This window comes from Alternaria triticimaculans (genome assembly GCF_023758025.1).
Source record: "Alternaria triticimaculans strain BMP 0046 chromosome Unknown scaffold_5, whole genome shotgun sequence".
Classification (NCBI taxonomy): domain Eukaryota; kingdom Fungi; phylum Ascomycota; class Dothideomycetes; order Pleosporales; family Pleosporaceae; genus Alternaria; species Alternaria triticimaculans.
Genome location: NW_026055962.1, coordinates 57066 through 77449, shown reverse-complemented (window position 1 = coordinate 77449; position 20384 = coordinate 57066). Strand labels below are relative to the sequence as shown.

General features: G+C 54.0%; 6 protein-coding genes across 6 annotated transcripts; 3 read left to right on the top strand and 3 right to left on the bottom strand.

Moving 5' to 3' along the window:
* Nucleotides 1–257: 257 nt before the first annotated feature.
* J4E78_004342 (uncharacterized protein) lies at nucleotides 258–1042 on the top strand (the record flags this gene model as incomplete). Its single annotated transcript, XM_049364971.1, has 2 exons — nucleotides 258–390; nucleotides 444–1042. The coding sequence occupies 2 exons, from the start codon at nucleotides 258–260 to the stop codon at nucleotides 1040–1042; spliced, it is 732 nt and encodes a 243-aa protein (XP_049222772.1).
* Nucleotides 1043–1198: 156 nt separating this feature from the next.
* Nucleotides 1199–1941, bottom strand: J4E78_004341 (uncharacterized protein; the record flags this gene model as incomplete). Its single annotated transcript, XM_049364970.1, has 3 exons — nucleotides 1199–1567; nucleotides 1665–1793; nucleotides 1852–1941. 3 exons carry the CDS (start codon nucleotides 1939–1941, stop codon nucleotides 1199–1201), a joined length of 588 nt encoding a protein of 195 aa, XP_049222771.1.
* Nucleotides 1942–3466: 1525 nt separating this feature from the next.
* J4E78_004340 (uncharacterized protein) lies at nucleotides 3467–8453 on the bottom strand (the record flags this gene model as incomplete). Its single annotated transcript, XM_049364969.1, is given in 7 exon segments — nucleotides 3467–3533; nucleotides 3551–4564; nucleotides 4712–5001; nucleotides 5076–5132; nucleotides 5226–6834; nucleotides 6998–7481; nucleotides 7577–8453. The coding sequence occupies 7 exon segments, from the start codon at nucleotides 8451–8453 to the stop codon at nucleotides 3467–3469; spliced, it is 4398 nt and encodes a 1465-aa protein (XP_049222770.1).
* Nucleotides 8454–11931: 3478 nt separating this feature from the next.
* Nucleotides 11932–12556, bottom strand: J4E78_004339 (uncharacterized protein; the record flags this gene model as incomplete). Its single annotated transcript, XM_049364968.1, has 2 exons — nucleotides 11932–12065; nucleotides 12121–12556. 2 exons carry the CDS (start codon nucleotides 12554–12556, stop codon nucleotides 11932–11934), a joined length of 570 nt encoding a protein of 189 aa, XP_049222769.1.
* A 482-nt stretch (nucleotides 12557–13038) lies between these two features.
* J4E78_004338 (uncharacterized protein) lies at nucleotides 13039–17010 on the top strand (the record flags this gene model as incomplete). Its single annotated transcript, XM_049364967.1, has 1 exon — nucleotides 13039–17010. The coding sequence occupies one exon, from the start codon at nucleotides 13039–13041 to the stop codon at nucleotides 17008–17010; it is 3972 nt and encodes a 1323-aa protein (XP_049222768.1).
* Nucleotides 17011–18258: 1248 nt separating this feature from the next.
* J4E78_004337 (uncharacterized protein) lies at nucleotides 18259–20229 on the top strand (the record flags this gene model as incomplete). Its single annotated transcript, XM_049364966.1, has 3 exons — nucleotides 18259–18369; nucleotides 18436–20063; nucleotides 20121–20229. The coding sequence occupies 3 exons, from the start codon at nucleotides 18259–18261 to the stop codon at nucleotides 20227–20229; spliced, it is 1848 nt and encodes a 615-aa protein (XP_049222767.1).
* Nucleotides 20230–20384: the final 155 nt, after the last annotated feature.

Here is a 20384-nt window from a genome sequence, read left to right as displayed (position 1 = left end):
CGGCTCGAGCTGCAGCAAGCAAACTGCGGGGCTGTCCTGTCGATGGCGGGCCCAGGGAGCTTCGGAGGACCGACATGGCGCGCCTCAGCCCTTCTGGAAGCTTCACGTAAGTGCGCCTAGACGACCGCGCTCCCAGTATAACAACCACCATGTCCCGATCCCAACACCAGCCCTATCGCTAATCCATCACACCACCCCTACCAATCGGCTGTCTGCGGGAGTACTTGTAGCACGATTTCCTGCCAAAGCTGCGATGCATGGCGCAAGTCGCTAGCTCCCCTCGTCCCTTCGCGCAACAACAGATTGCGCCCCATGGCACCAAGAGAGCCGCAGACAGCTCGCTCGAGAATGAACAGCGGCTGAGTAAGCGGTTTGACCTGCTGAATCTAGGTATGCTCTATCTCACCCTTTACACATAGAAATCCATGCTAACAACAGCTTAGTAGACAACAATGGCACACGCCTCTACATCCCCGTCCCAGGCTCAACCGACGCCCCTTTCCCCCGGCATCCCCAAGGCGCGACCTCCTACGGCGACCCTCTAGCCTTCGTCTCACCACGTCGCCAACAACCCCGCAAGCCACGCCACGTCCGCGCCAGCCCCTCCCAAGAAACATGCGGCATGGAAGTAGAAGACACGCCCCACCGCGTCTACATCTCCGACCTAAGCGCCGAACTCTCGGACCTAGAATCCGACGAGGAAACGCCCATCTTCCTCTCCGACATCGAGAAGCACCTCTCCAAAATCCCTCAGCACATCTTACAGGGCCCAGAGCCCAAGCCCACGGATAAGAACCAGTTGGTGCTGTATAATGTGCCGAGCAGTTTGACGGTGCCCGAGGCGCAGGACAATGTGCGCAAGGCGATTGTAGAGGCGCGGCAGAGGATTAGGGATAAGCAGGTTAATCCCGTGACGGAGCCTGTGGATGTGGATCTCGGGAGGGATAGTAGTGTGGTTGGAGGACCGAGGATTATGGATGCGATACCCCAAGCTATGGCGTCACCTGTAGAGGGAGACGGAGATGCCATGGACATTGACTGAGTCAATGATTGTTTGAGTGAATGGTATTATTTGTTGTTGGTCATGAAATTATTATGGATAGTTTGTAACGCTTGTTATACATCAAATGCAATCAACGTGATCCAGTCACGATCTTGTATATCCGCCTTTTGCAGCTGTTTTGTATGTGCATCCTATCTACCGTCTGAACCTATCCAAAACACCCATGATCTTGGCCTTTGCTGGCCGGGGTGGCAGTTCTTGTGATTGTCCTTGCTCGACATCGGAACCGACAACGCCGCTCTGTTGAGGTCCGGCTTGTTGTGGTACTCCTTGTGGTGGGGCACCGTATACCGGCATCTCCATACCCTGAGCTCCTTGGTTCGGGTTCATCTTTGTGGCGCCGGGAGGAGGGGGCGCGAAGTATTGGGGCGGTGCATCAGTGTTCTGGTACAGCGGCGGGGGTTCTGCCCATGTGCCGTCCTGTCTTTGTGTGTATTGCGGGTTGGGTGCGTTAGGTGCGTAGGGGTTTTGCGTTTGGTAGAAGGTGAAGTGGTTCTGGGGGACCTGACCATGACGGCGGCGTTCAGAGTAGGATATGAGGAACTATTGCGACCGTTAATATATGAAGGATTGCGTGGGTTGGAGAAGAGGGGTAACGTACGCGATGGTATGAGAGCAACGGTAGGCCCTTCCTCAGACGTTGCTTCGCGTGGATGCGGCCTCCTACAAACCAACCGAAGAATATGAAAAAGAAAGCTGCGAGGATAATCCATTTGACGATTATGCCTTTCTGTTATCTTGTTAGTTCGAAGTCCTGTGAAGACCACTGGGTGATGAGCCAAACATACGTCTGAGTACCAAAAGCCATTGTCGTCGAAGCCACACTCCCTCGATCCGTCATCAAATTCGACGCAGTATCTCTTTGTTAATGAAATCATAACTGCGGTGTGTGTGTATTCTCAGCAGAGATAGTGGTGCGAGTCGTGGATGTCTACGTTGGATCGCAGAGGGGAAGATCGACTGGTATAAGCCCAGTATGTGCCGCAATCCAGGGAGGATGATATGGCCGATATGAGCGGTTAATGGGACAGCTGCGCCACTGCTACGTCGTTCTGTCCTTCGGTCGGTTAGGCTCCCGAGAGGGAGGTGTGTCGCGTGTGGAGTGGGTTGGCAACGGGTATTGTTTCAGATGTGTGAGGCGTGGGTGTGTTGGGTTTCAAGATGGGATGGATGCGTGGGCGGCTGTTGAGTGGCTAACCTTCGATGGTAAATAACTAAGGAAGTGGCTTGAGGAGAAGGAAATGGAAACTTATGGAAACGACGATGAATTGAATGAGTGACAAAAAGAACAACCAAAAAAAGAAGTGACGAAGATTGTGGCTGGGGCAACTGAAGCCTCGAGGTTGGGGAGGTCGGGGGAGCTCTGGTCTGCAAGGGACGCGTGGAAAGGAGTGGAGCGCGTCCCGTGCCCTGCAGGGCTGAAAGCTTGTTCCTTGCCCGCCTGGCCGGATGTGGCGGACTTCACTCCGCATCCTCATCTGTCAAAATGTGGCTGTGGCATTTATTGCGTTGGAAAATGCACGTGAACCATGATGCAACAGTCGGTGAGGTTCGATTCTTTATATTGAAACATACACTTCCTTGTGTTACGTGTTGAGTAGCGCGTGTTCCCGCTAGACAGCAATCATCCGCCGCTGTTGCCGCCGCCGCAAGATACTTTCTTTTTTCACACATCACATTGTACAGTACTGTTGGGATACAGATTGAGTTACGCGGAGAACCTCGCAGCACTGACGCGCGCACAATGGACATGTCATAATGATAGGTTGGATCAAATTCAGTGCCGTTGGGATGCCGGCTTCGCTAACCTAAAGCAAAGAAGAAACAAAACACAGAGTAAACGTTGTGGTATAGTGCCACCAAACGCCTGATTAACATGCCCAATGAAGACCTCACTATCGCACTCTATACTTCCGCCATCCCACTGTAGACTCCAGAGGTCCCCGCATGTTTCGCAATGCTACGTCACCGAGAGGGATATTCCTGCGTCGGACGCTGAACATAGAAAACGCCCAAAGGCTTCAACTCCGGTCCCATGCTTGAAGGTCAAATGAAACCGAGTATACAGTAGAAAGGATAACGAGGGAAAGGAAAGTCTAATGTAACAAGTTGCGAAGAGATGGACTGGCGCTAGCCCCCGTGTTGGCCCGCTCAGTGGGCGCTGACGTGACTGTTGGTGCCTCCCGCATCACTGTATCCATGGGTGTTGCCGGTCTGCCAGGTGCAGGGCTTCCGTGGTGGAGCACAGGGTACTGTGCTACTGGAGGAGGAGCCGTGAATGGGCTTTCACGCGACGCAGGATGTGCGTGAGGATGGGTTGGAGAATAGGGCATTGTCCGTGGTGATTGCATAGCCCCGTTGACCATCATCGCGCCGTTGTTGTGGTGTAACTGGGGAGGTCCACTAATGGGTGGTCCAGAGTACGGTGGCCGAAGCCCTGCCGCTGCTATCGCCGAGTGCATCGGTGCACCTGAAAAGGCTGCATACCCATTCGGCTGAGGCGGGTATGGCGCGTGGAATGCAGGAATATGACCAACAGGTGGAGCTTGTAGTGGTGGTGGCCCGTAACCGTTTCCGTTGGGCATGTGGTGTGGGGGATGCCCAGGCCCTGGAGGAACACCGCTATGCCATGAGGGCAACGGCGGAGGCTGACCTGGTATCGGTCCGCCTTGTAGCGCCCAACCTCCTGCCAAAGCTGGTGGTGGTGGTGGATATGGTGGAATTTGAGTCGCGGGCAGTGGATACGTTTGTGGTGGCTCTTTGAAGATCGAAACTGATCTCGCTCGCTCTTCCTCCTCATCATCTTTGCCATTTTGTTTCTTCCAATGACACTTCTGGCACATGTATGACGCTGAAGGAGCCGCGTCCACATCAGTGTTGAGCCGCAAGGTTTTGTGCGCTGGTGAAGCAACAGCTGGCGCATCAGTCATTGGCTGATCGCCTTGGCCATTGCCGTTGACGATTTGGCCTTCCTCGACGACGGGCTTCTTCTCGATGTGGCCGTTCATATCTGCAGTACCGTCGCGGTCGATTGGTCCGTCTACTATACGAGGCGCTTGCGTTGCTGCCGTTTCCTCGTCAAGTTTCCACCATCGTGGGCTAGATTCGATCTTGCAGCGCACGCATTTACGCTCAGGCTTGGGCGCCGCTGGCTCGCTTGACTCTTCCTTGACTGATATACCAGCGTTGGACTGTCGACCTCGGGCTGACGTGGGTGTGGGCGCTGCAACTGCAGATGCTCGGCGGTTGGCCGGCGCAGGCACGATTTGGGGTACGATGCGTGTCGATTGGTCCACCAAATTGGCTTTGCGCGCGGTACCGGTCAGGGTGAGGTCAGCCTGCTTGAACTCCCGCGCGAACAGCTGGAGCGCAATCAGGTCTGTTCCATCTACGGGTTCATTCATTGGGTGGACAACAGTCTTGGGAGCGTGGTCTTTACACCAGATCGCGGCGATCAGAGTACCCGTCTCTCCGTTCATAGTCACCGTAGGTACGGCATCTCTGCGAGAGACCTTGACTGGGGTCATGTCGAATCCGAATGTATATCCGTTGCTGTGCGCGCAGCCAACATGAAAAGTCGCGTGGCACTGCAGGCATGATGTGCATGCGCCGTCGGTTGTCTTGCAAAGCTTACAGACTGCGTCGTACCGAAGTGTTGGTGCCCCTATTCCCTCCACCATGTCGAGACGAGTCGCGCTGCTGAACTTGATTTCAGGATGCCATATTGCACAATACACGTGCACCCAGTTGTTGTCAGCGGTGCGCTTGAGCGGTTCACGGGGTACAAGCGGTCGACCCTTCTCTTGTTGCCGAAGGCGATACTCGTCCTTGGCTCTGTCAATAAGCTCCTTCTCTAGGCGCTCCCTTTCGCGATCACGATCCGTCCTCTTCTTGTGCGTAATCTTCGGTTGTTCATAGAACTCTTGCTCGCTCTCCTGCTGTGGGCAGAGAACGCACTCGTACGTCTTTTAATGGTCAGCATGATATCAGAAATGACGAACCTGCAACTTACATATGACACGCTCTCTTTCTTGTCGTTCTTGCATGGATCGCAATACCACTTGTTTGCCTGTCGCGTATCTTCGACGCCGTAACAAGGTTTGTGAACAGTCAACCGACAGGCTGCGCATTCTAGACGCGTACCTTCCGACGACCGACATACAGCGCATGGCAAAGGCTTCAGTTTTGGAGGCGCAGGAACTGGTGGTGGAGTTGGGGCTTTGGGCGCCGGGGCAGCCTTCTCTTTTTCTTTCTTCTTCGAGACAGGCTCGTTGACAGGAGTTGTTGTTCCACTGTCTCCGTTGGTAATGGCGGCAGTTTTCTGCTTCTTCTTCGGTGGCTCTGCAATCGGTTGGGCGATAGCAGCCGGCATCTCGACGTACTCCGGAGTGGGGTTCTTGGAGCTGGGGTCTGACTGCGCGGCGTAGACCTCACGGAGGAGCTCCTCGTCAATGCGACGCTTCCACGCCTTACCTCCACCCTGCGCGACCTTCTTTGCGATCTCGTCTACATTTTCCCATGTCACTGCATACTTGCGCCATAAATTCGCGCAGCGCAGGCAAAGGGCGATGAGGAATCCGGTTTTGTCCTTGGAACGACCATCCGGGGGTATCATTTGACCAGGTGTCACGCCAGGCGCGCGTCTCCATTGGCGAGAGTGGCGAACTGTGCAGAACTTGCACTGGAAGAGCCGCTTGCGCTGAATGGCCTTTGCGCTGTCGAAAGCCGAGTCGTCTGCGGCATCCGCTACGTCGTCAACAAGCCGGGATTGTGTGTCAGGCTCAACCTTCTTGCTGCGGCCCTTGCGGCTGCTGTAAGAGCCCCAGATTTCTCTTCCTTTGGGTGTCTTCTTCCACATGTAGTAATAGCGCACGGCATCCCCGTAGAACATGGTCTTGCTGGTGTGCTGGCGGACGAGCCTGATCTCAGAACCATATTTTGCCACACCTTCGTTCCACTTCTTCTCTTCTTCCTTGGTCAGCTCTGGTTCTTTCAAGTCTTTCCGCTTGTCGATCTTCTTGACATGCTTCAAGGCTACATCCGCGTCGTACTGATATTTGGTGAAGAGCGTCAAGCACCGATCCAAGAAGTTCGTGTTGTACGGTTCCACTCCAACATGCGACTTGGCCAAGGCCCTTGCCCGGTCCATGTAGGCTTTTACTTGATCTTCCGTGACGTTGGGAGCGTTGTCTTCTCCTCGAGTGGAGTGTACTCCTAGTGGAGGCATCTTGAACATCAGTTCCGCGGTACACTTGGAGTCCTTGTTCGGCAGATCTTCACCACGACGAACATAACCAGGCGGCTCGTCCATTACCCACTTAGGGCGCTTAGCCTTCTCCGCCTTGTCTGCTTCAATCGCCGCTACCGTCTCTTTCGATAGCTTGCCTTCCTTCTTGTTACCCGCAGCCTTGACGTAGCGCTTCTTAATCTCCGCAGGTTTGACCAGTTCCACAGGGTGTCCATGCCAGACGTTGACGTTTGCTTGGTGTCGAGGTCCCAGCCGAGAACTTGCGCGAGGGTAAATGGCCCGATCGTCGTACTGCAGTGCGTCCTCTACCCGGCAGTGTATGCCAAGATATCGCATAGGCCACATCTTAGCCAAAGCAATCTCGGCCTGTGTTGCAGGATGTGTGTCGACTTGGGAATCGGGGTCCGGTGTGTCTGCATTGGTATCGCCGCTTGCTTCCTCCTCTTCCTCATCTATGACTTCTTCCTCTTCGGCATCTTCGTGAGTGGTACCCAGGCGGGCCTCCAACTTCTTCTCTTGCGCTCTGCTACATGGGCCACAAGCCCAAGCAAATCCACGAGATGGTTTTTTGAGTAGTGGTGGGCGCACGCAGTTCATGTGATAGGTGTTGTGACAGACTGCGCACTCAACGGAGTCATTCCTAATCAGGTTAGCTCCGTCACGTGGATGGGTAAATGGTGACTTACGCTGCGCAATATCCAACACAACGCTTGCAGCTCTTGACAGCGCTTGTGAGTTCCTTTACCCGACTCGTCTCGAGACAGATGTACTTCCACCGCTCGTCCAGGGCTTTCTTGACCTTGTCGGGTACGTTGATAACCGATGAGACGGGAATGACATCGTACCAGCGATGAATGAAGCGGTCAAAAACCTGGTTGAACCAGAAGCTGTCTTTAGTTTTGCGATACTCGTCGAGGTCGCCGATTTCGCTCCGATGCAAGATTTGGCATTTTCCCCGTAAAGACGCCAGAGGGCATAGGTCAGAGTGCATGGTCGCGTAGACCAGACGAGTGTCATTGTTGTAGCGCTGGACATCTCGTGGGCGATAGAACCAATTGACTCGCATGGACTCTATCCGCTTCTTGGGGTCGTTGTCGACGTGGATAAATTCCATAACCCGGCAGAGGTAGTAAGGCTCGCCGGGCGGCTCGCACACGAGGTACACCTGATCTGCACATCCAATTAGAAAACGGAAATCAAGCCGCAAGACGTGGCTGGCGTAACGGAGCGACCGTCAGCTGCAGCCAAAGCAAATCAAAACTTACCGTTGACTGAAAGAATCTGGCCATCGTCGGCTTCCAAGTGACCGTCCTTGAGGAAAGCACCCGTGTTTTCGAACGTCATCATGTTGGTCTCTCGCGCGCTGTTGGCGGCTACCATGGCGCTGGCATGGCTTCCGCGCTTCGCCCCTGCTTGGCTTGGCGCAGCGGCACTCGCGTGACTACCATTTGCGCCATTCGCAGCAGCATTTTTGCGTCGTTTGGTTGCGGGCTGCGGTTGTGGTGTGCTTGATTGAGTCGATGCAGCTGTTGCTGATGTGCCGGAAATATGAGGATTCGGCGCGGTCTCTTTAGTGTTGGTTCCGGAATTACCCCACGATGCATTGCCTTGTGCAGAGGCGGAACCTTTCTTCCCACCCACACTGGCAGAGTGGCCGTTCTCGGGAGCCACAGAATTACGCGACGGCGGATCAGATGCGTTGCCATTTGTGGCTGCAGCTCCCATTTCGAAGTCCATTTCGGTGTCCTCAGCATAATTAGGTCGCGACCTGCCAGGACGGCCGCGCGATCGCGTACCGTATGACGATAGCGCCTCACCGTTTTGATCTGGCTCCTTTGACGATGCTTTGGACTGATTTGAAGCGACGTTGGCCGCCTCGGGCGATGGTTGCACGTCGTCCATGGCAGAAGACGCGTCGTTGGGGTTTTGTGCAGGCTCCCGTACTTCCAAAGAAGCAGCAGGTGTCGAATTCCTGGTAGAAGCCTTGCTAGTTGATTTCGAAGGCGCTACTTCTGATGCAGCGCTGGGTTGATGCAGTTGATTGCTTTGCGCGTCATCTTCGTTGCGCGGTGATGGTGCATTGGACTGGTCCCCAGCCGTCGAAGACGGAGCCTCGCCTTCGCCGTTCTTCGTGTCCGCCATGCCGGTTACTGCAGAAGAAGGCAGAATCAATAAAACGGCCGGAGAAAAGGACGGCGAAGAACCCTTTCAAGGCAGGCGCGGGCTGTCGCCAGGGTTGTCGCTAGAAAGAAGCCCGTCAAGTGCGGATATCAACGCAGCATGAGAAGGCCCATCAGCGCATACACGCGAACTTGTGAAGTAGCAAGTCAAAGGTGAGTATTTTCGGGGTTCAAGACGGCTGGCTTGATGGGGCCGATGGCGAAACCGGGAGAAGTTTCGTGGTTAGACGAAAGAAAGCGTGGTGTGGGGAAGAATTAGTGAAGAAGGGAGCAGTGGTTGAAGGAATTCGAAGATGGCGGACTCGCTGTAGTATGGGTCTAACGGTGCCAAGCTAGGCCCAAGGCTACGTCCGTGGGACCTAGGTTCTTTCTTACGCATATCTCATCTTTCTCATCGGTGCTGCTAACCACAGCACCCTGACAGCAGCGCCCGCGCCCGCCCACGCCGTACAGGTGCGTCGTTCGGCAAACGATGGGGGCGCTGATGGGTCCTTTGTCACGATGTGTTCTTTTGATGGGTTTTGCACGTTCATGTTCACACGGCTTCATCCTTCAACGATCTCCACCACCCCTGTCTGACATACACCGGCAACGCACCCATCATGCGGCGACTATCTCTGTAATGTGCAGTTGCTCCGCCTGTCTCAGTCATGTCCACATGTATAGGCCAGCGGACAGGCTGCGTCGTTCGAGTCACTACTCGGTTTCATCAAATTGAGGCATTATATTCATCACATCTCATCCATTGCGTGCGCCTCGACATTTCGCCAGGCCTACTGACCTGGTATCGAGTGCTGTGATGATGGCGTGGGCGCGGCGACGAAGGTTGGAAGGAGGCGATGTATGGTACAGTCCATCGTCTAACTCGATTTAGCGCCGACAAGGGTCGACTGGTCTTAACGAGACCTCGTCGTTTGGCAGAGATCCGTGGATGGAAAGGCTTGATGCCGAATCTTCCACAGCACACATTGCGTCACCCAAGAAGCTGGCAGAGTCAGGACGTGCGCCTCATTGCCCGCGCATGTGTCCGGAAATGCAGAGCGCCTGGATCGTTTATTGTTATTCCTTTCTGCGGCCCTGCCACACTAGGCCCAGTCGCGTCTGACTCTCTTACACATCCACCTGTTCCGGCCAAATCAGCCTGGTTCAGACGGCCCGATCGTCTCCATCGTCGACTTCCATCTGGTGGTGAAGCTCCAACGCCGCCCATGGTCGTGTCGCACATGTGCCTGCAACCCGTGCGTTTCGCGGGATTACCCAGCGGCATTGCTAGGTCCGCAGACAAGGGACGCTAGCAGACGCATTCAGTCATATCGTGTCGGCTGCCTTGTTGCCCCCCTTCGAAACACCCAGACACCCAGCCGCACCCTAGCAACCCTCGTCGGCCTCAGATTGCCCGCTCCTCATTCGCTGTTGCCGGCATTCGCTAACGTGATCGTTGGCGCACATCAGCTCGCGCACTTGCAGCAACAATGTGGCCCACGCACCGTCTCATGGGCTTTGATGGGATTTTCGCAGAAGACGACACCGATGCCAAAACACGGCTTGTCAAAGCAGCCGTCTCGTTGACAGCGACTTGCGTGTGCGACCCGGCGCACTCCCCAGGCTTGCAACCGACCCTAACCAAAGTGGCCTATCCGGTTCTGCGCGGAACGCGCCAGTCCCTCCTTCGCTGGGCCTCACTCGAACTTGGGAGCCGTTTCGAACGTGTTGGTGACTAAAATCCGCCAAGTGACCGAGAACTCAGCTTGCGATATCTCACAACACTCTTGCGCCAAGACAGACGTGGAGTGATTGTCGAAATGCGCCTTGCAGATCAACCTGTCTATGGGCAGCAGAGGCGGGGCCGGGTTTCGACACTGCTCTGGTCCTACAGGCAGGTCGCAGCTCAAAGACCCCATTGACTTGATCTCTGAAGTTGCGACACAACTATCTTGTGCCCACGCCTACCCGTGTTGACGAATAGGCGATAACAGCGAAGAGTCTTCTTCGTCATCGCTCGCGCTCGTATATCGATGCAGAGTCCTATAGTCACAAGACTTTGAGTGATCTCAGAGCTCCACAGCGTTATCTTGTATTTGCGTTATCGGGGCATTTCACGGTCGCTTTCACCACCAGCACTCAGTGGTGCACATCATTTTCAGTCAAGGACTTGCCTACTCACAACACATCGCTTCGAACCCCCCTCCACCGCGTCTGGTTTACAGAGACGTTTCATGCCTCAGCAAAGTACTTGATGAAAGTTTGAACCCAGCATGGTTCAGCATGGCGGTTGGGGATGTGTTAGCATTGTCTCATCTTGAAGGGGCGGTCTTTAGATTCTTTTGCCATAAACTGGATTCAAAAGCCACGCGATCCGGTCCCGTTATGGAAACTACGAGAACTACGTCGTCTGGTACACGGCGATAGGCAGACTTGGGCAAGTCGGTACACGCAGTGCGAGTTGCGCGGTCGTGTACACTGCAGGAGGGCACTGGCCGCAATCAACCGGTGGCTGAAAGATGTTCAAGGCACATTCAACTTTCAAAACGCAATTCGTGAAATGCGCTGAATCACCAGGACGTCACTTTGCGACAGTAGAGCGCAGCAAGGTGGTTATCGGCGACGCCTACCTAGACTCGCCCTCTAGTTTGGTGCATGCGGGAACGACAGGCGCTTGCAGATCGGTCGAAGAGCCATAACCGTGCCGGAACCTATCTGTTTTCTGTCCATCAACGGCGCGCAAAGCCCCTTTTCATGCCCATTGATCGAGCAAGGTTTTCAGCGACAACAATCAAACTTTCGGTCCGAGGGCAGATATAACCACTTACACAGCCGTGTCCGCGCCATGATGCTTGCCAATACTACTTCAACCTTGGGGAGCTGGGAATGTGCTGGCACCGTTCGGGATCGCAACAAACAACGCTCGGCTCCAACACCGATAAACTGACTCTTTTTGTGAAAGGCGCAGAGATTGCCATTTCCTGTCTCGGCTGGATATGTTCACGATGTATTACCCTGATTTCTTCAAGGTGTGCGGGCACTTGTCATGGTCGGGGTGGGGCCTTGATGACATCTGCCTGCCGAGGTCAAGCCGCTGACCTGCATGGAAAACGCACGAGCCAGCGCCAACATTAGCTGCGCTAGCATCCCCAGTGCGGATCCCCCTCCTCAACCACTGCAACTCGCAACGGTACCTCACTCATTTCAGAATACCCATGCGACAATAGGTCATGTACATTCCTTAGAACGGCAGTATGATTGAATTGTTCTGCACGTTGTCTGCATCTTGCCGCCAAACAGATCGTATCACCATAGGCTGCTGTCTTCCGCGCACGAGAAGTTCAACATCCAACCATGATATAGCCATTTTCCGTTTGTCTTTTCCCTCATCAACTTCCCACCTCATTTCCCACCAAACGATCAACTCCTAGCAAGTTCCAAATTGTAGATGAAGAAGTTTACAAGGCGAAGATGGCCAAAAGACCGGCGAGACCGGCACCAGCGATGCGAGCTGAAGCCTTGTCGGCGGCACCAGTGGAGGCGGCACCAGCTCCGGAGCCAGATTCGGTTCCAGAGGCAGAGGCAGAGTCTCCTGGGTAATCGTTAGTACAAGAATGAGCAGAATCTACTGCCGATGACAATCATACCTGAGGTAGCCGTAGGGTTGGCAGAGCCGGTAGCAGAGGCAGAGGCACCTGCAGCAGCAGAACCAGAAGCAGAGCCGGAAGCAACAGCGCCACCAGCAGCGCCAGGGGCGAAAGCGGTTTGGCTGCTGGGGAAAAGGCTGTTGATGCAGCTGTCGACGCACTTGGCGTAGGCAATGGAGTCGGAGGTAGAGCCATCGCCCTGGTCGCACTTGGCGGCACATTCGTTGGTTGCGATAGCCTGGGAGGCGTTGGGGCGAGCGTTGCCCAAGCATGCAGCCTGGCAGTTCACATCGCCGGCGTCGCAGTCCATGGCACAGCTGATAGCGGGAGAGAGACCGCTAGGAATGGCGGCAGCCGCTGGGGCGCTGGTAACAGACGCATCCTGGGGAAGGGCGAAGGCGCCAATGGCGAAGAGGAGAACAGCGGAGTACTTCATCTTGAATTTGGTTTGGGTTTGGGTATTACTCGAAGGTTGTAAATAGCGGTTCGATTGTGAGGATTAATACAGGTATGCTGAAGATGCGATAAGCGAGCGTGGGAAGTACGAGTACTTGAAGGCTGAATCAGAATAAAGAACGAACGTTGGCGCACACACTGAGAATCCGGGGCAGGCCATCTCGCTTTTTATTGCACTGTTACACTACTAGTCAGTACATAGGGGTTTGGCGAGTAGTGGCTCCGTTGTGCTTATATTGGGTTTCGACTATGCCTCGTGTGGTAAGCCTTGTCGGGCCGGCGGCGTCATATCGAGGCACGTCGGCTGGAACCTTACCAGTGGTAGCCTGGACTCCAGGGCTGCAGGGGTCCACCACACCTGCCCCATCCATCTGCGCCAAAACGCGCTAGAAAACGACGCGTCGCGACATTTACCTCACCACGCCACTAATAAAGTGACGCCGCCTCTCATACACCAGCGCAATGGACGACAGTGATGAGTATGGCGATGAATTCGACGACACGGAGTTCCTCGATGCCGCAACGCAGGCCGAGCAAGAGAACACGCCTGCCTTCCCGCCCTCACCAAGGCCAGCCAAGAGGCGAAAGATCAGCAACGTAAATGAGCAAGCGGAGTCTGTTCCGCGCAAGGCACAACGAGGACGTCGCCGAGGCCCATTCGTATCGTCTGATGAGGATGAAGACGCATTTGATGAATCCGATCAGACATTGTCTGAGAAGGGCAGCAAGAGTGTCTCACCTGCAAAGAGCGTGCCTGCAAGTCGCAAAAAGAGAGCGCAGTCGAAGCAAAGCTATGATGAAGATGCATCGCCCGTTAAAGAGACTGCTGCGGATAAACGGAAAGAACGCATTCACGTATCCACCATCAACCTCGAGATGCCAGACACTTTCTATACACAGCCACCTCCAACAGACTCCCCACCGTGGAAGCCGCGAGGAGCAATATGGACGAAGCCTGCTACCACGATTGGCGTTCATAAGCCATCAGCACCTGCGAAACAGAATGGGTTGGACGCTACGAGGAATGTGTCTTTGCCGGGTAGACAGTCAGCATCATCTAGGCCCGCACCGCAAGCGCCGCCTTCGCCAGTTCCTTCAGACTCATTCGGGGATGTCGACATCGACATTGACGAGTCACCAAGATTACCAGTTCGGGCTGCGACGACAACGGCAACAGGTGCCTATGACTTCACCCAAGACCTAGCAGATCTCCCATCTGACGCCTTTGCCTCCTCATGTTCCTCGCCACAGAAGCAGGACGATGTACAAGTTACGTCAGCCAGAAAGCGGGTGGTCGCACCTCTCACTGGCCTACGGCAAACTACCTTGTTCGGTCGTGCGGGTGTTGATAGTACAATTGCCCCATCCCAAGTAAACAAGCGTTACAATTTTGTCGTCGACCAGAAGGCAGAGCCACCCACTCACCACAAGCTGGATCCAGAAGCAATCAAGACTTGGGTCTATCCAACAAACCTGGGTACTATCCGAGACTACCAGTTTAACATCGTCCAGAGAGGTCTCTTTCACAACTTACTCGTCGCTCTTCCGACTGGTCTTGGTAAAACATTCATCGCAGCTACGATCATACTGAACTGGTTTCGATGGACGACGGAAGCACAGATAGTCTTTGTTGCTCCTACCAAGCCGCTCGTGGCACAACAGGTAGAAGCCTGCTTCCACATCGCAGGTATTCCGCGCTCGTACACCACAATGCTTACCGGAGGCGTGTCGACCGGCTTACGCGCAGAAGAGTGGAAAGAGAAAAGAGTCTTCTTCATGACGCCTCAGACACTCCTAAACGACTTGAAATCTGGATACGCAGATCCCAAGAAGATTGTACTATTGGTTGTTGATGAAGCTCATCGTGCGACCGGCGCTTATGCTTACGTCGAGGTCGTCAGCTTCCTCCGCCGATTTAATACGAGTTTCCGAGTACTGGCCTTAACGGCTACACCTGGTGCTGATGTTGAGTCGGTCCAGAAAGTTATCGACGGTCTGGACATTTCCAAAGTAGAGATTCGAACAGAGAACTCCATGGATATCTGCAGCTATGTTCATCAGCGCAAGATCGACAAGAAAGTCTTCCAAAACACAGACGAGATGGAGATGTGTATGGAGCTATACAGCCAAGCACTACAACCCTTGGTGAACACGATAGCTGGTCTCAACGCTTATTGGAGCAAGAACCCCCGCGACTTGACACCTTTTGGATGCCAACAAGCCAAGAAGAAGTGGTTCCAAGAGGTCGGTCGAAACGCCAACCGCGGCCTTCAAAGCACGGTTCACACCATCTTTGCTATCCTCGCATCTATCTCCCACGGAATGGATCTACTGAAGTACCATGGCATGGGACCCTTCTACATCAAAATGAAGGAGTTTCAGGATGAAGCTGCCAAAACAAAGTCCAAGTATAAGAAGCAGATCCTCGATAGTGACGCTTGGAAGAAACTGATGGTGCGTCTCCATGGGTGGATCAACGACGACAACTTTGTTGGGCATCCAAAGTTGGAGTATCTGCAGCAGGTTATTCTGGATCACTTTGTTAACGCAGGTGATGGCCGAAACGTCGATGGCGCGCCTCCTTCGCAGACGAGAATCATGGTATTCGCCCACTTTCGTGACAGCGCCGAAGAGATCGCGCGCATCCTGAAAAGACATCAGCCGATGATTCGCCCACGCATCTTCGTCGGACAAGCGCACGGGAAGAATTCAGAGGGTATGTCGCAGAAGGACCAGTTGGAGGCTATCGAAAAGTTCAAGAATGGCGAATTCAACACGTTGATTGCCACCTCGATTGGTGAAGAAGGTCTCGACATTGGCGAGGTCGATCTCATCATCTGTTACGATTCGAAAGCATCGCCGATTCGCATGTTGCAGCGCATGGGCCGTACAGGTCGAAAACGCCAGGGACGAATTGTGATGCTTCAAATGGAAGGCAAGGAAGAAAATGACGCGAACAAGGCAAACGACAGCTACCTCAAGATGCAAGAGCTTATTGCAGATGGAGGGCACTTCAATTTCCACGACGACGTATCTCGCAGGATTCTACCACCAGATGTCAAGCCAGTCGTTGACCGACGCGCGGTAGAAATCCCCGCCGAAAACTCTCAGAAAGACTGGCTCCCAGAGCCGAAAAAGGGAAGGCGGACAAAGAAGCCTCCCAAGAAATTCCACATGCCAGACGATGTCATCACTGGCTTCGTCACTGCAGGCCGTATGGGCGAGGAGATTGTACCAAAGGGTCGAGGGAAGAAAGCTGCTATGCCAGTATATCCTAGCGAGACAGCCTTTGAGATGCCACCACTCGAGCCGGTCCTTTTGGACGACTCAGCGATGCAGGATCTCGAGAGGCGATACCAGACAGTCTTCGACGATGATGACGCTCCTATGGTTGGGGGATTGGACCTGAGCACATTTCCCGAGCGACAGCGCACCCTGCCTTACAAAACCCGTCGAGTCGGGCCAGGTCGTGTCACACGGGCTTTTGCCGGTACTATGCAACGCATGCACGATATGGACACTGACCGCCTGGAAAAGTTCCAGCGCGATCTGCACTATTCTGATTGCGAATCAGATGCAGACGATGGTTTCGTTGTGTCGCATACGGAGGTTGCACCAGTCATCGCAGAAGACATGTGGGAAGACGATGAACCCGCTTCACCGGTCCTTCCGACGACCAAAGCAAAAGCAAAGCCTGGCCCGAAACCGAAAGCAAAGGCACCGGCGAAACCCAAGGAGAAGGCGCCACCAAAAGCGAAAGCGGCACCGAAACCAAAAGGAAAGCCAGTGCCGAAACCCAAAGAGATGGCACCTCCGAAGACCCCTAAAACACCAGCACCTCGTGGTCGAGCGCGGAAAGACAAACCAGCTGTGGAAACGCCGACTTACGACACCGACGCATTGGATGAAACACCGATAACAAAAACACCTAACTGGCGCGTGTCCAACCTCGCTATGGAAGGCAATGAGTCGTCTCCACCACCGACAGATCCCCGTTTCCGCCTACCATCCCAAGCCGACACAATTGGCTCGGACGACACGTTGGGTGCGGATGAACCGGAGGACCCTCTTGCATGGCAGAATGACTCGGAGCTGGCTAGCTTCATCATTGAAGGGGAGGAGGAAGAGGTAGTGCCTACATCCAGCTTGCCCAGTATTGATATCTTTGGTGTCGGGGCAGGGACGCAAGCAGTCGTCAAAGCTGCCACCAAACCAAAGCGGACACCCAGACGCGAGAAGCTCTTCACCAGCGACATCACGGACGACGATGCAGTTGTCAGCAGTGATAGTGACGATGATGCACCGCTCGTCAAGAAGGGTGCGAGCAGTAAGGACGCTGTCGTTCTTGATTCTGATTCAGAAGTGGAGGAAGACGCGCCTGTCGTTCAAAGGAAAAGAGGCAGACGGATTATAGACGACGACTCGGATGAGTAATAGATGAGGCATCGAATCGATTTTACGACCGTATATATTTAGATAATACAATGCATGTTCATTCAAACTGTTTCCAATACTCTGGCTCGAAGCCGTCCATTTGTTGAGTGTATGGTTCTCCAGCCTTCACCCAACCCTTGATGCCACCACCAAGTGTCAAAGATGTGATCTGATCATCGCCCTTGTCCGCAATATAGTCTGCAAACCAGCCAGAACACCTGGGGCCTCTTCCATTCGATGCGCCTATGATGTGTCAGCGTGCTAGTAGGATCTTCTTGTTCGTGTTCCCAAATGACGATACCATGTGGCACGCATCTCACGCCACCAACACACGATCATCTCCTTGATGTCGCATCAAGAACGTCATTTTCATGAGGTGAAGAACTGACCACAATAGAACGCAACGCGTTTGACTCCCGCCCTTTCGCATAAGTCGTACAATACCCCGCGGTTCATGTAGAAAGAGTGGGCGGGAAGGTTTAGGCTACCTCTAATAGTTCCGCCCTCATAATCGGTGCGTCGCACATCGACAATGAGCAAGTCTGGAGACGAGAGATGTGACAGGGCCTCTTCGCGTGAAAGCGTCGGTGCGGTGCAACGTGGGGCAGGAAAGGCATCTGTCCAACTCCCTGTCGCTTTGGTGGGTTCAGCCATGTCGAAGATTTAGCGGCCGTTATCAGGAAACTATTCTTAGGATATGCGCTCGCTGCAGTTGTTTTGGATATCTAACGCGCAAGTGGATTTGCAGAGCCGCACGAAAGAGTGGTCCGTTGAGCCTCCCGCTAGCGCGTCACGTCAGGGTCCAATTGGCATGTCACCGCCGCCACAGCCTTTGGTACTGGCCACATTGCTACAACCGTGGCCCGATGAGCGACTGATTACAATTCCCTGGAATGCCGCGGGTCTGATCTAGTACGATACATCTGTCCCTTCCACGGTTCACTCTTTTGGCCTCTTGTGAATTCGGCTTAGGCTTTGTCTTTCATTTATCTTAGATTGCCTCGAGTCGGAACTTCCTACTACGTCCAGGGTCTGATTTCCGACTTGCGCCAACGCGGTTTCAATAATCTACACGCTGGCCTCTTTGCCTACCCCACACGTACACTCGGCATTTAATTTACCGGAGAGACTCATATACCGAGGATACGAGTAGTTGTAAGTTTCCAACTCCTCCATCCCCTTGGGAGGCGCTGTCGCCGACGTTTACTGACTGGAGGACTCAAGTAGCCACATCATACCATCACCACGATGCGCTCTGCTGCGCAGGTGTTCTACCTAGCCGTCTTCTCGTTGCTGGGTAGCTCACACGCTGCGAGCCATGCTACCAAGTCGAGTAGTCCTCCGTCAGACGTCTGCGATGTAAGCAACAAGTCGAAAGCTCCACCAGCCCAGCCTGGAGACTCAAATACTAAGACAGCCTTTCAGATATCGCCTGGTGCGATAGTTTCCGACGCTTGCGTAAGCTACAACACCCTCGAACAGCTCAACGAAGCCATACACCCATACCTCCAGTCCATCACGCAAAACACCGACTTCTTTTCGCATTACCGATTGAACCTGTACAGCAAGAAATGTCCGTTCTGGGACGACGAGAATGGCATGTGCGGGAACATCGCATGCGCGGTTAATACACTGGACAACGAGGAAGACATACCGCTCGTCTGGCGCGCAAAAGAACTCGGCAAGCTGGAGGGGCCTACAGCACAACATCCGGGGAGGAAGCAACAACGGGAAGAGAGGAAACGGCCGCTACACGGCAGCCTAGGCGAAAACGTCGACGAGAGCTGTGTGGTCGAGTACGACGACGAATGCGACGAGCGCGACTACTGCGTACCGGACGACGAATCGGCGACTGCAAAGGGCGACTACGTGTCGCTTGTAGACAACCCAGAGCGCTTCACCGGATACTCGGGCGTCGGAGCTCAGCAGGTGTGGGAGGCTATATACCGGGAGAACTGCTTCAGTAAGCCTCCCAAGAATGCACCCTCCACTGGCAGTTCGTCACCACCTGGAGGATCGTCTTTTGGCGGGTTTGGAAACCAACAACAACTGCACGCCGCAAATCAGTTCCGCAACGTCATGCAGGAACAGGGCAAGAAGCAAAAGGTTCAGTCTGCCATTGCTCACGGTTCTCCTGTAGATAGCCTCGACCCTGTCGAATTCGACGATACCTGCCTGGAGAAGCGCGTCTTCCACCGCGTCATCTCTGGCATGCACGCGTCCATCTCCACGCACCTCTGCTACGACTACCTCAACCAGACAACAGGAGAGTGGGGACCCAACCTGGCCTGCTACGAGCAACGTCTACACGACTACCCCGAGCGCATCTCCAATGTCTACTTCAACTACGCCCTCGTCATGCGGGCTGTAGGCAAGATCAGGCAGCACATTTCCGACTACTCCTTCTGCTCCGAAGACCCCGAACAAGATCTCCGTACCAAGAACTCAGTCCTGCGCCTCGCATCCGCCCTCCCCTCAGGTCCCGAGATCTTCGATGAGACGGTCATGTTCCAAGACCCCGACACAATGGTATTGAAGGAGGATTTCCGCAACCGGTTCAGGAATGTTAGTCGCATCATGGACTGCGTCGGATGCGACAAGTGCCGACTCTGGGGTAAACTACAAACGAATGGCTACGGCACAGCTCTCAAGGTGCTCTTCGAGTTCGACGAGAACGATTCCTCAAAGGACCCGCCGCTTCGCCGCACCGAACTTGTCGCTCTCATCAACACGATGAACCGTCTTTCGCATTCACTGTCCGCCATCAAGGACTTCCGTCGCATGATCGAAGAGCGTGATGGCTTGCCTAGCGATGTCGCATCTGCGCTACCGGCGACCGACAAAGGAGTGTTGAAGACAAGACTCGCTCTCGAAGACTCTGACGAAGACAAACCAATCGACATCTTGACTGGCGGAGAAAAGATCCCAAGTTTCAAGCGAGACTGGGACGCGAGGAAGATGACCATGTGGCAGGAAGTCAAGGCCGAATTCAACCTGGTCAAGAGAACCTTCTATTACGTGTTATGGCAGTGGACGCAGCTTCCTGGGCGATTGTAAGTCATGAAGACTACTCAAACTACTTCAAAAACTGAACTAACATATTTGGATAGTACTAAAATCTTCATTCTCGAAATGAGGAGAGCCTACAATTGGTGGATGGGTTTCGTGCCCGGTCCGAGGAGTTGGGAGATTCGCATCCCGAGACGAGACGAGTTGTGAGCTTGTTCTCGAATCGAGACGCGTAGATGCATGCTGGTTTTAGATCGTACATGTGTTTTGATGCATAGCTTAGGCGTATTTGGGTATGATTGGGTTGGCATATATCGAAGGCATTAGATGGCGTTTTCTTTATTTTAAACACGCGCAATGCTATA